At 35.5% G+C, this 16,901-nt stretch overlaps 1 protein-coding gene across 1 annotated transcript in view; it reads left to right on the top strand.

Moving 5' to 3' along the window:
- PIAS2 (protein inhibitor of activated STAT, 2) overlaps positions 1-10,596 on the top strand; it is a 108,162-nt gene extending 97,566 nt beyond the window's left edge. The window contains exons 13-15 of the mRNA XM_011949352.1: positions 54-193; positions 5,798-5,835; positions 8,411-10,596. Of these exons, the coding sequence (XP_011804742.1) occupies positions 54-193; positions 5,798-5,835; positions 8,411-8,590 (358 nt within the window). The 3' untranslated portion in view covers positions 8,591-10,596. The remainder of the gene's footprint in view (positions 1-53; positions 194-5,797; positions 5,836-8,410) is intronic.
- Positions 10,597-16,901: the final 6,305 nt, after the last annotated feature.

Genomic DNA, 16,901 nt, shown 5'->3' with positions numbered 1-16,901 from the left:
TCCTGTGAACTAACAGCCAGATTGTTTGTAATTTCCCATGCTATTTAAAACAGGGTTCTCATGTATCAGCCATCTTCTGTAAGGGTGCCCAGTGTGACTTCGGTTGATCCTGCTGCTATTCCGCCTTCATTAACAGACTACTCAGTACCATTCCACCACACGCCAATATCAAGCATGTCATCAGATTTGCCAGGTATGTGGAGTGTTTTTGTTTTCTTTTGTTTTTTTATCAAAGTTTATTATTTTTAATCTTAATCTGTGAAGCCAATATAGTTTTGAAATTTTCAATAGAAGTGCTAAGGAAATTTGAAGGCTTCATGTAAATACCTGTTTTTATATACCACATCCAGTTGTTATTTTAACTACAGAGCAATCTATAGATTCCTGCTGATAAGAAATATAGTAGAATAGTAAATGTTAGAGATTTTATTCTCCCTTTTGGAGAATTTGTACTTAGAGACTTTTTCTTCATTTACCTATTGTAGAACCTCACAGGTGAAGGGAGCATATTTTCTCATACTCTTCTTGGTAGCTCATCAAAACTTCAGAATATACTGATGTTGTTTGGGGCTGATTTTTCCTATGAGCTGTGGATTTTATTTTCCTTACAAAGATAGAGTCTACCATCTGTTTCCCTAAAGCGGGGCTTAATACTTGGGATATCTTTTATATGTACAGTAGTTTCCCCTTATCCATGGGGGATAAGTTCCAGGACCCCCAGTAAATATCTGAAACCACAGATATTACAGAACCCTATATATACTGTTCTTTTCTATAAAGATATATTCATGATAAAGTTGAATTTTTAAATTAGGCGTAGTAAGAGATGAACAGCAATAACTAATAAAATAGAACAATTATAACAATATGCTAGCATCACTACTCTTGCATTTTGTTGCCATTATTAAGTTAAAATAAGGGTTACTTGAACACAAGCACTGTGTACTGAGATAGTTAATCTGATAACTTAGATGGCTACTGAGTGACAAAGCTGGGAGCCACTGGACAGAGGAATGGTTCATGTCCTGGGTGGGATGGAGCATGATGGAGCCAGAACAGCATGAGATTTCATCAGACTATTCAAAGCAGTGTGTAATTTAAAACCTATGAATTATTTATTTCTGGAATTTTCCATGTGATACTTTCTGATTGCAGTTGACCACAGGTAACTGCAATCACAGAAGGCAAAACATAAGGGGGAATCTACTGTAAAATATCAAGGTTGCTTGAATTACCTTAGTATCAGGACTTCTGCAACCAAGGCCGTATTACAAAATTTAAACTTCCCTCCTTTACTCTTCTTCCCTCTCTCCGTAGCCATTGCTTTTGCAGACATTTCTGTCAGTTATATTTGAGCAAGTTAGAACGAGTACATTCATGACTTCCCTTCTCTCTGAAGGCCCTTTTAGTGGAATGCAGTTCTCTCCTGTTACTAATTTTCTTCTCTAGATTTATGAAGTTAATTTTGACCTGTGATTTATTTTTTTTCTCCCCTTAGTGAGGTCTTTATTTTTAAGCACAATGCTTATCCTCTTGGTGAAAATTTGTGTTACTGAAACAATTGATAATTGGCTCAGTATGATTTTGCTTCTTGAAATTTGTTTAGATTATGTGAATAAAATTTAGTGGAAAAGAATAGACATTTTATAGTACCCATCGGAAAAAATGGCTTTTAAAGTTATTTTTTGCTTCTTAAATATATTTACTCCATATGTAATTTGGGAGTTGGTATTTTAAGAAGTTCTTTGTAGACCCAGCTAGCACAAATTGTAAAGTATTTGTAAAGTATATACAAAGTCTGATGCTAAGGTACATGTGAGGTTTCATGTCAGGGACAAGATGGAAATTCAGAGATTCTTAATTCCTAACTGCCTTTTATGGCTGTAACATTGGCTAGTTGGAAGAGTGTCTACATGTCATCTCAGTATGTGTTATAAGCAAGCATTCCGAAAGGATTTGTTTCCTAAAGACCTTGAATTAAAAATTAATCCTGAAAAAAGATAATGAGCATTTCTGTTCATTAGAGTGATCCTACCGTTTAGCAATAGTATAGACACAATTTACAAATCACTTGCCTTGTTAGTTTTTCAATTCTGTGAACCTAGATTAATTTTTAATTGGGGGAAATTTACATTATTTCAAAAATTGGGCATAAAGTAAGACTTTATTTCTTTTTAGGAATGTGAAACTTGAGAAAAATGCAGTAAAATATGTCTGAACTGGGTATTTGGTAAAAATGCGTTTCAAGACTGGTATTGAGCAAAGAAGACTAATATCCAAGGCTGATATTTAGCCAGTATTAACAATTATGGTGATACTGGTTGTTATTATTGAAAAGCTTTCTTACCAATTGATAACTGAATAGAATAGGATCTATTGTTCTTTAGAAGAATTGCTAGTTTATCATCATGTATTAATTATGTAGCAGTTACTATATCTAAATAGTTTAGTTTTACTTTGATTTTATTGTTAATGTGCTCTTTTGTGATTAGTAATTTGGTTTTATTTTTATGCATAATTTTTATGTAATTAGTCATACTGTGAAGAATTTTAGTATTGATAAACTTAATAATTTATAATAAAATATTAAATAGAACACCAAGAATGGAGAGATAACAAAGTTTTAATACATTTCTTAACATTCCTTTTAAACATAAACATGAATCTTCTGAATCTGCAGGAGAACAAAGAAGAAATGATATTAATAATGAACTGAAGCTTGGAACATCTTCTGATACTGTGCAACAGTGAATACAAAATAAAACAAATAATTTGTATTTATGGAGTGGAAAACAGCTTGATTATTTCAAGGAAAAATATGACTGCCTTATTATTGCTAGTGCCATATTGTCAGGTGCGAATGGTGCTCAAAAGTTGTATCATTAAAATTTGAAAGTGCTAAACATTTACATATTTAATCATGTAGCAGTTATGTTTTGTTAAAGTTTATGACTCAAGGAAAATGTGTTGTCATCAATAAGGGAAAAAGTCTAATGAGTCAATTTCACAGTGAAACACTTAAAATTTTAAAATTAAAATTTTACCAGTGTTAATAAAATAGTGTTAACACTACCTGCTTTTTAGTTAAAAGTGATTGACCATTTTCAACCATGAAATACTTAGGAGGGCATAAAAATGTATCAGTATGACATGCTGCAATTGAAACTTATGGTGAAATAAGAACTGCATTTTGCTAATAAACTATGAAACAAGGCAGTAACATTTTAATCACTACTGATGAAACTTTATTTCATATAAGAGTTTTAGTATTCTGCTTAAAATGTAAAATGCAAGAAGACTTAGATGATTTCTTTTTTTGTTAGGAAGAATAGCATCTAAAATACTATACCAAACTTCACTGTTAGTACTTGAGAAAAAAATGGTTTCAGTGAGAGAAATATTTCCATTAAACAGATTTTATATAGACAGCACCCTTGTAATGCTTGGTAAACAATCTAGAATTCCAACCAAAATTTTAGAAAAATTTCTAGGTATTTTATTATGATGTTGTATAAGTCACCACATTCAATTTTCCGTGGATGAGATATCAAGATACAGATAAGTAAATCTCTTAATTCTTTTCTAAATAAACTTCATATTTACTGCACACATGAAATCATCAAAGAGAATTACAGTACATCTGAAGAACTGGAATGGAAATAATGAAAATAGGATCCTCAGTGGGCATTCTCTGGTGATAGAGCTTCAATTTTTAATTTCAATTAAAATAAATACACAGGCTTGATATGATTTTCAAACTGTTTTATATCAAGCTTGCATATTTATTTTAACTGAGATTATGAAATGGAAATAGTTGAACATCTAGAAAATGAGCATTTTTGAGTGGTTTGGCGTCGGTACACAATATTCCAACACCATCGTCAATACTTCAGTGTTATAAAAAAGTTTCAGTTACTAACATGAACTGAGAGATACAACAAATATTAAAGGTGATTGAATGTATGAAACTGAAAAACTATAAAAAGGTAGAAGCTATTATAAATATGAGGAAAACCGAAAAACTAAAAAGATAGAAGGTACTGTAAAAAGAAAATGGTTATACCATTTGAAGCAGAACAAAATAAATAACATTCCAATAAACTTTTTACTTAATAATAGAAATTGAAAATGTAAAACTCTGAAGGTATTACAAGGGCTAGACAAATTTTGAGTTCTTTGGCAGAAGCAGAGAGATGATTTACTGAATAGTATCAATATGAAGACAAAGTCTGCTTATTGAGATATCTCACCTATTATTTTAATAGAGAAGTCATTGGAAAAGTTTGTTGTAATTCTCTTTGGTTTAGTATTGGCTCAAACCATCGTATCATATAGCTAGTGACAGACATATGAAATGAAAACCTACAGCAAGCTGGGTGCGGTGGCTTGTGTCTGTAATCCCAGTACTTGGTGAGGCTGAGATGGGAGGATCGCTTGAGCTCTGGAGTTCAAAATCAACCTGGGCAGCATAGTGAGACCCTCTCTCTAAAAACAAACAAACAAAAATAGTAATAATAATTAGCTGGGCATGGTCACACACGCCTGTAGCCCCTACTTTTTGTGAGGCTGAGGCCAGGAGGTAAAGGCTGCAGTGACCTATGATTGTACCTCTGCATCCCAGCCTGGGCAACAGAGTAGACTCAGTGTCTCCCGAAAAAGAAAAAAAAAAAATCTGTAGCAACAATTTTCAGAAAGGCTTTAGAAATCGTTGGAATGATTTCTTTCAAATGATTGGTGCTATAGCTTGTATCATTTGATAAGCATTTTTGTAATACCATTATTTGGAGATTATAAGATAATATATTTAAATTTTTTGAGTTATAAATTCATACTGGTTAGTAAATATTTTAAATGTCCCCACTGATATTGTCTATTTTGCATAAAAGCATAATGTCAGACTTTCTCTGTGTGGTGATTATATTCAGAGTGTCTCTGAATGCCAGCATAAAAATCGTGGAATTGAATAGAAATTGGCCTGTCTTAATGACGTATGGTTTCTTTTTTAAAGTTTTGAAATAATTAAAGAGAATTTAGTCACACAGGGAGGTCTAGGTGAACAGACATTGAAGTTTATTACTAGACTTTTCAGACCTAAAAATTGTATTTATTATTATTATTTGAATATGTCAAAATTATATTACTGGACAATCTTTTACACATTGCTCTTTCTAAAACCTAATTGAACAATTACAGTTCTGTGGTTCAGAAAATTACATTAGCTCAGAACCCAGTAACCCTTGATAACCGTGTTAGCGCAGCAATTCCTGAGTGTGTGCTTTGTGCAGAGCGTTGGACTATGTACTGCTCTTGATGTGGGGACAGCTGGAACAGAGAGCTATCATTGAAATAGACATCTGTTTAAGAAGTGATACTTAGATGAACCTCTGTATTTCTGAAAAATAAATGTGAAATATCTTAAGAGCTTAAGTATGTTTTTTTTTTTTTTCCTTTTTTTAAAGGTTCAAATCCAGATCATTAGCTCATCATTTTTATTGCTTCTCATTCTCTTAAGTGGCAAAGGGGGAAACATTTGTTTTGACTAGTCCTTCTCTGAAAAGTTTTGTACTTCTTTGAGTCTCTGGGAGCTAGTTTTTTTGTTGTTGTTTTATCAGAGAATATATTCATCTTTGGATTTTAAACACTTCAAATGTCAGTAATTATGGTATAGAACTTCCCTGTGGCAGAGTGGTAAGCACTTACCACAAATGTTTTGTGATTTGTGATAAAAATGATTTAGGGAAATAATTCTGGTCTCCTAAAATATGAGACAACTATTAACAAAGCATTTTTGTTTTAGGTTTGGATTTTCTTTCCCTTATTCCAGTTGATCCCCAGGTATGTATCCTGAATTTAAGCAACTAATTTGTATTTGATTGTTGGTTATGTCATACTAACTAAAAATGACCAGTTGCATAAAATCAGGACAGTCAACTCTGAGTTACTTACATTGATGGAAAGGAAGTACTGTGCAAATATTTCACAATTTATTTGAAGGAATAAAGTTGTTTCAGTTTATGATTTTTGTCTTTAATATCTAAATTTTAAATTCTGTTTTATTTAGCTTAATCAGTTGGCATCTCTTACAAGCATTTGAATGATTAGAATGAATGGAAGCAGTTCTGGATGGCTGAAAGTTAAAATTTTACAAATACAGTTTTATTTTTTAGCTAAAACATTCTGTACGTAGAAAATCAACAGCTAAACCTGATTAGACAGACTTGACTCATTAGCTTGATTCTTCATTGTTTTTAAAGATATTCAAATTTGGACTTTGGGGAGGCCCCAGTTTAAAGTTGCTATATGTCAATCATCCCTGTTTTCTCTGTCGAAGATGAGAAACCCTAGTAGCCCAGAGTCCCAACATGAAGACCTTACAGTGAGCATGGATTGCACAGACAGACTTATAGCAGAGGCAGAGCAGAGGAGGAGAGGTCCTGTATCAGCCTCCTGTTTCAGTACTCTATCAGATTACATGAACAGCACCATAAATTTATGTGCAGACTGAGGAATTTCTTGTCATTTGGTGTTGACGTCCTTCTAGCAGTATATATAACAGAGGTACCTAGCAAAGGTATCTGTGTATTTTTCTAGGAAATAGATTCTTCAGATGTAAGGATTGCTAATTTTTATGTGACCAGTTCTTTTACAAAAAATTATCTTGGAACCTAGAGGTTTTTATTTCATAGCTCTATTTTGTATATTTAGCAGTGGTCTAACTTATTTGGTGAGTCCGTAGTAGAAGGGTGAGGTGGGGCCTTCAGTTTGCCATAGAATCCTTAGGTTTTACTACTTGACCTGCATATTATCCCTTAATTCTTGTCATTGTATCTACAATAAGGGATGCAGGGTTAGAACTTAAGTGGCTGCAGTCTGAATACTTCTAAGAATTCAATGCAGAGCCTGTTGATGGCAGGACTGTAGCATCTAGGACTACTTTCATAAATGAGTATCTTTTTCTTATGAGGCAATCAAAAACTGCTTGAGAGGTAGCAGGAATAAAATGTAAGTTTCTTGGCTTTATTCTAGATTTACCCCCCAATTTTAATGGAAAGTTAGAAGATGTTTTGATTTTAGAAAAGAGTTTTAATACCTGACAATTCAACTATCTTTAGAGCTCCTTGGAAGCTCTTTAAGAACTATTCTTCTCCCTGTAACTAATGTCCCTTGACTCTGTGTGTGGTATTCATTTTATTGATGAACCAAAACAGTTATCTATCCAAAGCATTGAATAACTTGTTCTTTTGAAGGGCAGTCTGAATTTTAGTTGTTGTCGTCCCTCTGACTGGCAACTTAAACCTGGGACTATTGTTTCTGTTTTATTCACCAGCCTTGGAAATCATGTAGTCTAAACAACTTGACTTTTAAATTCCTGTTCCGTAATCCAATGTCTCTAATGATAAGCTGCATAATCTTGAGAATGGGGAATGTGAGTCAGATATCCTTACTGATCTTTCATATAGTTGAACTAATGACAAACTTAAAACATCTCTTGCAGAATATCACTAAGACCTCTTGTTTTGCTAAAGTCAGTGCAGTCGTTTCTCACATAAAATATTCTATACTGATATAATGCTTTTGGCTCATCTCTCTCCACTCCTCTGTTAATATTAGAGTAGTACACTCAGGTTTGTACTTGTTTGGATCAGTGATGGGATCAGTAACCAGGATTGTAAGGGAACTTGTGAAATATGAGCACTAGGAAAGGGGTGTTAAACAGGCATCATGAGAAGATTAGATTAGATCTTCTTTAACATTTATTGCAAAACTGTGATTACCTGAGATAATTTTCTGTCCTGAGGATCCTGTGATAGTTAGCTACCATCTAGTCTGTGTTTTAGAATGAATGTTATAGTTCTGATGACACAGGTATTTTATGTTTATGTACAAAGGAGTCCAACGCCATCATTCAGCTGGTCAGCCTTAACCTTCATAAAGGGTCTGTTTGATACTTAATTCACACCGGGAAAGGCTAACAAATACTTTTTAAAATGTTATTAAGCAAAAATGCCAGTGTAAGCTCAACAGTTCTTTCAAATTTGACACCCAACTAAATACAATTAGAGAACAAATTCTTTTTAAGATTAAGTATGAGTTGTCATTGGAGGGCCAATATTTAGTATTAAATGACTTCAGTTATTGTTGACATTATACTTTTACCTTTGTATGCGGTCAGCAAACAAGTTCCTCAAGTTTAGAGAGAATCAAGAATATATGCTGCATTCTCTAAATAATGTAAAATAGCTGAATTCATGCCACCTTCCACCCAAAGATGTGAAGTTTTGAGCAATTTTTAAATCCCAGCGGGATTTAAATATGTGAATATTGCTTGTGCATATCTAATAATTTCTAGTCTCTTTATTTAAAATCAAGTAGCCTCTTCCTCATTGGCATCATTGTTTGTTTCAAGCAGTACTGTCCTCCTATGTTTTTGGATAGTCTCACCTCACCCTTAACAGCAAGCAGTACGTCTGTCACCACCACCAGCTCCCATGAAAGCAGTACTCATGTTAGTTCATCCAGCAGCAGGAGTGAGACAGGGGTCATAACCAGCAGTGGAAGTAACATTCCTGACATCATCTCATTGGACTAAAAGAGGACTTACTTGATTCTGGGAATCATTCATCAGAACTGCTTTTTCTTGGATCTCTAGTCTGTGGAAACTTTTTTTTTTTTTTTTAAACAATTTGGTATTTATTGAAAGTCACATGGATTCTTTTGCTTTCTGAGAGGTGAACACAGAAGACTGCAACAAGAACCAAATGACATGCAAGGATTTTTCTTAATTATGCTGTACTCTCAGCATCAGGTACATTCAGCCATAACTGTATCTTCCTGAGAGATGGATTTCACTTTCATACGTTAATGGATGGAGTCTACAAATCAATGAAAAAAGTTTTTGTTAAAGAGCAATAAAATTATGTAAATATTCAAGTAACCTTTTTTCTAATTAAAAAAATTGTAATCAGTGATTCTAGAATGACAGCAACCTCTGTTTAACCTACATGAAGGAAAAAAAATATATGGAAAGAAATTAATGTTTACTGAATGAGTCCTTTCCATGGAGATTTGTTCTGTTTCATTGAAGTAATGAAGTTTCAGTACGTGGCCAAAGCTTGGATTCCACTTTTCGTCCTGCAATTCCACCTTTCTTCATGATCCCATCAAAGAAAAACGGCATTTGTGTTACTTGGCTTTTTTCCTGCTTATGCTTATCATTTACACTTTGACGTTGTTTGCTAATGAATGCTGTGTGAAGTTCTGGGATTTGGCTACTCTTCATTGGTGATTATGTTTAAGAGCACTATGCAGATTCTGCCCTTGACATAATGTGTGTTACTATGTTTTTAGTAATTATACATTCTTCATTCTAGAGTTTTCTATAAATTTGAGGCTTGCCTTCTCAAAAAAGAAACCCTATGCAGCCATTGAATGAAATGTCTTTGGGGTACAGTGTGACTGAAATGTTTGTTAGAAATTTGTTCACACTATCAAATATTGATATCTTGGAGCCAGCAGAAGAGCAAATTTTGGGAGGTGGTAATAACAAAATTTAATTTCTTCCCAAGAACTTAATTTTCTCATTTATTTTACAGAATAGTAGTGAAATACTTGATGAAACTTTGTATTTTGGTAGCACTGACATAGAAAATGTGTTTTAGATTTATGATGGTCATATTTCTCACCAGTGTAATTTCAGTCTCAGCAGTGATTTTCAAACTTAGAAAAAGGGACAGCATTAGATTTTTTTTTTTTCATTTTTTATAAACAAAATCTTACCTGAAACTACAAAAGACAAAAGAGAATTACAAATGTTTGAATTAAAGTGAAGAAGGGTTGGGGAAGATAAGCCTGAACCCACTTCCTGTCTCAATCCATGCTACCCCAAACACTCCAGGGTATCTCTGAGGTTATATTGGGTGTACTTTGAAAATTTTCTTCTGTAGTGTGTTGGTTTGATTTTAAATCACACAGAAAACTGGGTTTTACTCTTAGAGAAACATTTTCATCCAAGTTTTATAGTTTGCTTCATTTGACTTCCTGAATCATTTTTGAGTTCACAAGGATTTAGTACTTTTCTGTTTAGCTTTCTCTCTCTAAGGTTTACCTTAAAAACGAAGTCCTTATTTTAATGGCCAGTCCAATCAATTGATTTCTCAAGCTGAAGTGCCCAGGTGAGGACTCATCAATTTCAGTTAGAATAGGGACGTACTACTTAAGAGTTGGTGCAGCTCCAAGGAGCTTACTTGTACTTGCTTGGGTTTTGTTTTGTTTGTTTTGTTTTGTTTTGTTTTTGTTTTGTTTTAACTTTCTCAAGTTTCCATGGCCTTTGTGTATTCTTTTTATGTTGATTTAATTTCATGTGGTTTCCCATATCATCCCTTCTTTGGCTACATCGTCTCCTTATTCAAGGGATTATCCCTTTGTGGGGGCTGCTTATTTTAAAGATGTGGGGGGAAAAAACCCGAATCTACGAGCAGTAGTTGCACATAGTTGCCAGTTTTATCTTCTTAGTCATTAGATTTCCAAACCATGTTGTAGTTTTTTGGTCCAGATATAATATTTCTTTCTCATAAAGTTTTATGTTGCTGCTCTAAATACAGATGCAATTTTTATTGACTCTGTAATCAGATAGAAAAAATTTAACTTGATTTGTGTGGCATAATTAATAAAGAAATGATGTATATTTGTTATTTTGTTACCCTTTAGATTGTCAGAGACTCCCCAATTTAATCAACAAAGTTTTATAAAGTAAATGAAAATATTAGTACAAATTAGTTTATTTACTTGGTTCTTATAACTGATACCTCTGCTTTTGTAATTGTGATTTTTTTTTCTGTTTTCTGTGAACAGTTTTAATGTTCAGTTTGGTGTTTTACACTGAAATTACATATAAATTTTTAATTTATTTCACACAGGCAACTTGCATTTTAAAAAATACACTTTGAAGTTTATCATCTTGAAGTTGGGGCTTGCATTGTGTATCTGTCTTTGAGCATTAGTACTTTATGATTTTGGCCTTATGGCAGCATCATGATTACTGAGCCATCAGACTTTAATATGGTCACTGTTTCTTATCCAGACCCTAACTTTCTAGTAGTTTATTTTGCTATCCCAGATTTTTGCTTAACCAGATACAAGGGATTTTCAGAGGGGTTGTCTTAGCTGTCACCTAGATTATCTTAGGAAATGAACTATAATTGTCAGTCTCCTAAAATCAAATTTTTTAATTATTATTTTTTTTTTTTGTTTTGAGGCTGAATCTTGCTCTTGTTGCCTAGGATGGAGTATAATGGTGCAATCTTGGCTCATCGCAACCTCCGCCTCCAGGATTCAAGCGATTATCCTGCCTCAGCCTCCCAAGTAGCTGGGATTACAGGCATGAACCACCACGCCCAGTTAATTTTGTATTTTTAGTAGAGACAGGGTTTCTCCGTTTTGGTCAGGCTGGTCTTGAACTCCCGACCTCAGGTGATCCGCCTGCCTTGGCCTCCCAAAGTACTGGGATTTACAGGCATGAGCCACCGTGCCCGGCCAAAATAAAATGTTTTTATCTTTCTTCACTGAGAACTATGAAGGGCTTTTCTTGCTCTGGTAATCCCCCCACAGTGTAATTGGTGCTGCAAATAGCTTTGTGCCTGAGGTCTGTTTTCGCTCACTCACTTTCTGACCATTAGGTGAGCCACTTCAGGATTTTCTAGCCTCAAGTTATAAAAACTTGGCATCTGTCCTTAGATAATTGTAAAGGCAAAATGAAAGCATTGAGGTGAATTTAGGTTATATGGCATTTATCTGGTAATGTGTTTCAGAAAAGCTAGAATGAAAATATGATGTAAGGGATAGCGAGGATAGGTTGATTCATAATTCTTAGTATAAAACCAAGTTTTCCTTAGTCTAGAGGAATTTGAAGAAAGGTAAAATGTTGGATTTTAAGCAAAGTAGGATTGACCAGAGACTGTTCTGACTTGGACATTCAGACCTTTCAGATGTTCTTCCTTCAGACCAGTCCAAGACACCATTTCCAACCAAGTTGTCTTTTTTTTCTGCCAATAAAGTATTCATTAGTTGACATTTGTTTGTATTTTAGGTAAAGTCAATTTTTTTAAAACATTAATTTAATTCATAGGTATGCCTTTCATTTCTCTGGCCTTCAGTTGGTTTACAAAAAAAAGCACTTAGCCAGACCATTCTTTATTTAGTAAACATTTTTATTTTCTTAATTTTTCCTGCAAGATTTTCTCCATTTTCATGGAATGTCATAATGACATTACCATTATTTTCTAGCTCTTTTCATCATAGAAAATTGTAGAGCAGTGCACCATTTAAACATGTCTGACATTAGATTTAGTGGTCCTGGCTTCATGTGATTTGGGAGCTTTAAGTTGTCATTTAGATTGATGATTCAACCTGATTCACCATCTTTTTTACTACAATTCTACATGAATGTGGTGAAACAGGGAAGAAAATTAAGCATTTCTCTGCTTTTGGAGTCTAATGTTCCTGCCAAGTGACTGGTTTGTAACACCCCCTCACCCCCACTTTGTTAGGAACCTGCAATTCCTAAAAGAAATAAATAAAGCTGTATACAATGTCCATTCGTTAATGCTTGCCTGGTTGAATAATGTTTGTTTTTTCTGTTTATGTAAGTAGTACATGCTTATTGTGGAAAATTTAGACAATACAGAAAAGTATAACAATTGCCTATAATTCTGTCACCAGAAAAAAAATCACTTGATATTTTTGCATATTCCTTGCCAGTGTCTTTGCTATTTCTGTATATTTTTACATAGTTTCATCATTCTCAGTGTAATTTGTATCTTGGGGTTTTTCCCTTCAATCTACAAGCATTATTCCATGTCATTAAAAACTGTGTCAACTATTATTAATTTTATGGTACTCCGTTGTTATGGATGTACCATGATTCATAAAACCTTTCCTTATTTTGAACAGTTTAGATTGTATCTCATAATGCCACGGTGAATGTCTGTGCATAAATTATTTTCTTAGGATAAATACTGGAAATGGAATTTTTGGTCAAGGGTATATGAACACTTTTGTAGTTGTTGATTCACATCACTTTTCCACATGGGTATGCTAATTTATACTGCAGCTGGATGGTATGAGAAGAGTGGTCTAGCCATATTTTCCAAGAACATGAAATATTTTATCTTTATGCAGGCATCTGCAGTAAGGCACTCTGCCCTTCTGACCCTATGGAACGGGGTTAACTGATTTGGAGATCTTTGGCAGAGATTTTCCCAGGCTTTCTTAGTTTTAAATATATCTGACATAGGCTGGGCGTGGAGGCTCACGCCTATAATCCCAGCACTTTGGGAGGCTGAGGTGAGCGGATCACCTGAAGTCAGGAGTTGGAGACCATCCCGGCTAACATGATGAAACCCCATCTCTAGCAAAAATACATAAATTAGCTGGGTGTGATGGCAGGGCACCTGTAGTCCCAGCTACTTGGGATACCGAGGCAGGAGAATCGCTTGAACCTGGGAGGCAGAGATTTCGGTGATCTGAGATTGTGCCACTACGCTTCAGCCTGGGTAAAAAAGCAAGACTCTGTCTCCAAAAAAAATTATACACACTCACACACACACACACACATATACATAATCTGACATGTTCCAGAAACACCTGCATATGGCTATCCAAGCTTTTCACGTGATTTTACTTGCACTGTAAAGTTGCACAAATATTCTTTGTCAGACTGCATTTTCCATTTTTAGTTCAAAAGTGTCACTTTTTTAAAGAAGCCACTTGTACCTAAGGCCTGCCCTTAGAGATAGCTCTTTTTCCTCTTCCTGTAGGCCCGATTATGGCCTTTCTGAGCTCCCCAAAGCCAGTAGAGTCTACTGAGCCAAAGGCATTCCGTCCCCAAACTGAAAAGTGGTAAGGCTAAAAACTATAAAAACAGACAAACATTGCCTATTTTCACTTTCTATTCCCTTGTGTTTCCAATAAGGGTAGCTGCGGGGAAAGGAAAAACAGATTGCTATCTTCAGATGTTTGAGGTACAACATTTTCTTGATTGGCAAATGCCAATCATTTCCCAAACCTTCCTATTTCTGAATGGCTTTTAAAAAAAGCTTTATTTTGTGTTCTCAAAGCGTAATTCTTTTAAGTGATGAAGAGTGTTACCCTGTTGTAAAACAGGGTAAAAGAATGTCTCATTCTTGGAATAGCTCCTCAGAGGAAAGTGGTGTTATTCCCCATTTTACAAATGAAACAGGTTTAGATAGGTTTTCCAAGGTCACAGTGAAGGTCACAGTAGTGGACTTGGGAGTCTGACCTGGACTTACCCCAAAAGCTCTCTGCCTGAACTGAAGTGACATTAATTAGCTGTGCTACCTAGGAGACTGGTATGGAAATCTAGACGTAAAATCATGAGAACTGGTTTCAGATGATGGCCAGAGGAATAAGGAAGGAGTGGATGCTGAAGCCATTTCAGAGGAAGACTCAAGATTCAGTGACTGGATATATGAGTAAGGATTGAGTCCATTTTTCATCCATCTTTCAAGCCTGGGTAACTTAGATGTTAATGGCACTATTTACAGAGACAGGAGGCAGTTTAGAGTGAAGATGAATCACGTATGGGAGACAGTGATGAATATTTAGCATGGGGTTTCAGAAAGGAAGCATCCATGAGGCTCATTCCTGGTTTTTCTGCAGTCTTTTAAGTACAAACCTCCCTTGTCATCCATTTTTGTCTTCACTTATCTCCATTCTATATTATGTTCTAGTCGCTGATCGCTTCCTAGGCCATTCTTGGCTACATCTTAGCCTTTTATTTTGATTTTTCTCTTCACTGCCTTGCCCATAACAAATTTGGCTGCCACCTGAGGCCCTGCCATCCCCTACAGCTCACACCAGCGTGGGCTGTGTTCACATTCTACATATATCAAGATACAGTGGTTACTGTCCTTCCCCCCCTACTCCATCGTTAACGCCTCTCAAAAATCTCTGCCTCTGAATCTCATGCTAAGAGGTTATACTATCAACTGCCTCTAGTATTATAACTGCCTGATCATTCCCCTTGATTTGCTGGAGGCTGTGGCTCACAGGGTTCCTTGCCATCCTTGATTCTGGTCATTATTCTCAGTATCTTCAGCATTCTATAGGTGATTTATCCAAGTTGGTCTGTGAGGTTTTGGTTACTTTACCTCCAGCATTTTCTTCTACTGAACCACACCTTCTGTTTTCCTCTTTGCTACTTGTCCAGCTTAGACTGCTGTCATTATTGCAGCCTTGAACAAATCTCAGTCTCCTATCCATCCTCTGAAATGACTTAGCATAGTTCCTTTGCCCATTCCTATCAGCTATAACAAATGTTATTGCTCTCTTTTCAGACCACTTCCTTGTCAGAAGATGGCTTTGCTGCTTAATTCAAATAAGGGACAGTCCGTCAGCATGATTTCTTCCCCACCTATGACCACCTCCATCTTTTTTTATTTCCAGTCTCAGAGAATGAGGTAGGCCTTTAAGGTCAACTCAGCCACATGGACCTTTGACTCTGGTCTCCTCCTGTCATCTTCAGGACCTTACCCTGTCAGACTTCCCCTCTCTTATCTCCATGTCTCTCACCTCTCTACTGCTGCTTTTCTTGGCTTACAAATGGTCTCAGTCATCAAGTATTTGAGATTATATTAGGTGCCAGGCATTGCATCAGGCACTTGGAACACAAGACGGGTTCCTGCCCCCACCAAAGTTGTGCTCCAGTAGCATCAACAGAGGTGTGAAATAGGGAGATTACAATGTTAATGGTAAAAGGCAAAGTATAGGGTGCTACAAGAGCATGTAAATGAGGCACCTCAATGATTTGATAGAAATAATGTGGAGAAATGTGAATTGATTAAAAGCTTGTCCAAAAAGAGGGCTGAAAATGTTTAGAATTGCTGGAAGTTTGCTAAGGAATATTGAGAAATATGCATAGATAGATCGTGAAGGGCCTTGTAAAACAGTGATGAGGCATTGAAGAGTTTTCATGATCATTTGTAGTAATGAGAATTTGTTGAGTTTGGTATGATTATCTCCATGTTATAAATGTGGAAACAGGTTCTGAGCAGATGAGTGACTTACTTGTCCAAGGTCGTGCAGCTGGTAATTGAGGAGTCAGGCTTCAAATCCAGTTTTTAACTACTTTCTTAAAGGCCTTTCTTGATCATTCTATCTAAAAAGCAAGTATTTCCTATTATCACAGTACCCTGTTCATACACTATTAATATGTAAAATAATCCCTGCATATTGTCTGTTTCCCCTGCTAGATTGTAAGCTCCATGAGGGCAGGGGTGATAACTTTTAACTTGCATCCCAGAGCCTAACATGATATGTGGTACATAGAAAGTACCCAGTAAATATTGGTGGATGAAGAAATGGTGGGTAATCATTTGCACTTGACTTATGCTGACTGGAAATTCAGTACCTTTGGAATATATAATACCTCAGCAGTAAGCATTCACCAAGAGGAAAACAGAAAGAGGTGCGTGTTTAGGGTGGTTGGTACAGGAGATGGATACTGAGGTGCTGGAAGGCAGCATACTCACCTTCTGAACTCCAAAAACTTACAGGGGCAAGGGCCATTAACAAGGAGTGGGTAGAGCAGTACACAGTGGGGATAATAATGTGGGAGTAGGTGTTGTATTAAACCTGAAAGTGTAAGCAACTCCTTGTAGACCCACCCTACTGTGTATAAAAGGCTGGAGAAATTCTTCATATGTTCTACTCTAGATTAGGTATTCAGGACCACCTTATCTGGGTCAGGTACCCCACACTGATACAATATAATTGTAAATATAATTTATCCTCAGTCTCTTATGGTTAGCCACCTGACCCAAATCATTATTAGACTCAATACTTTGGAACTGGAACAAAAATCAGTTGACCTGATTTCTGAAAGA

Source organism: Colobus angolensis, unplaced genomic scaffold, assembly GCF_000951035.1.
Source record: "Colobus angolensis palliatus isolate OR3802 unplaced genomic scaffold, Cang.pa_1.0 Scaffold299, whole genome shotgun sequence".
NCBI classification, from domain to species: Eukaryota; Metazoa; Chordata; class Mammalia; order Primates; family Cercopithecidae; genus Colobus; species Colobus angolensis.
Note: the sequence above shows the minus strand (reverse complement) of the source record. Positions and strands in the feature narration are given on the sequence as shown.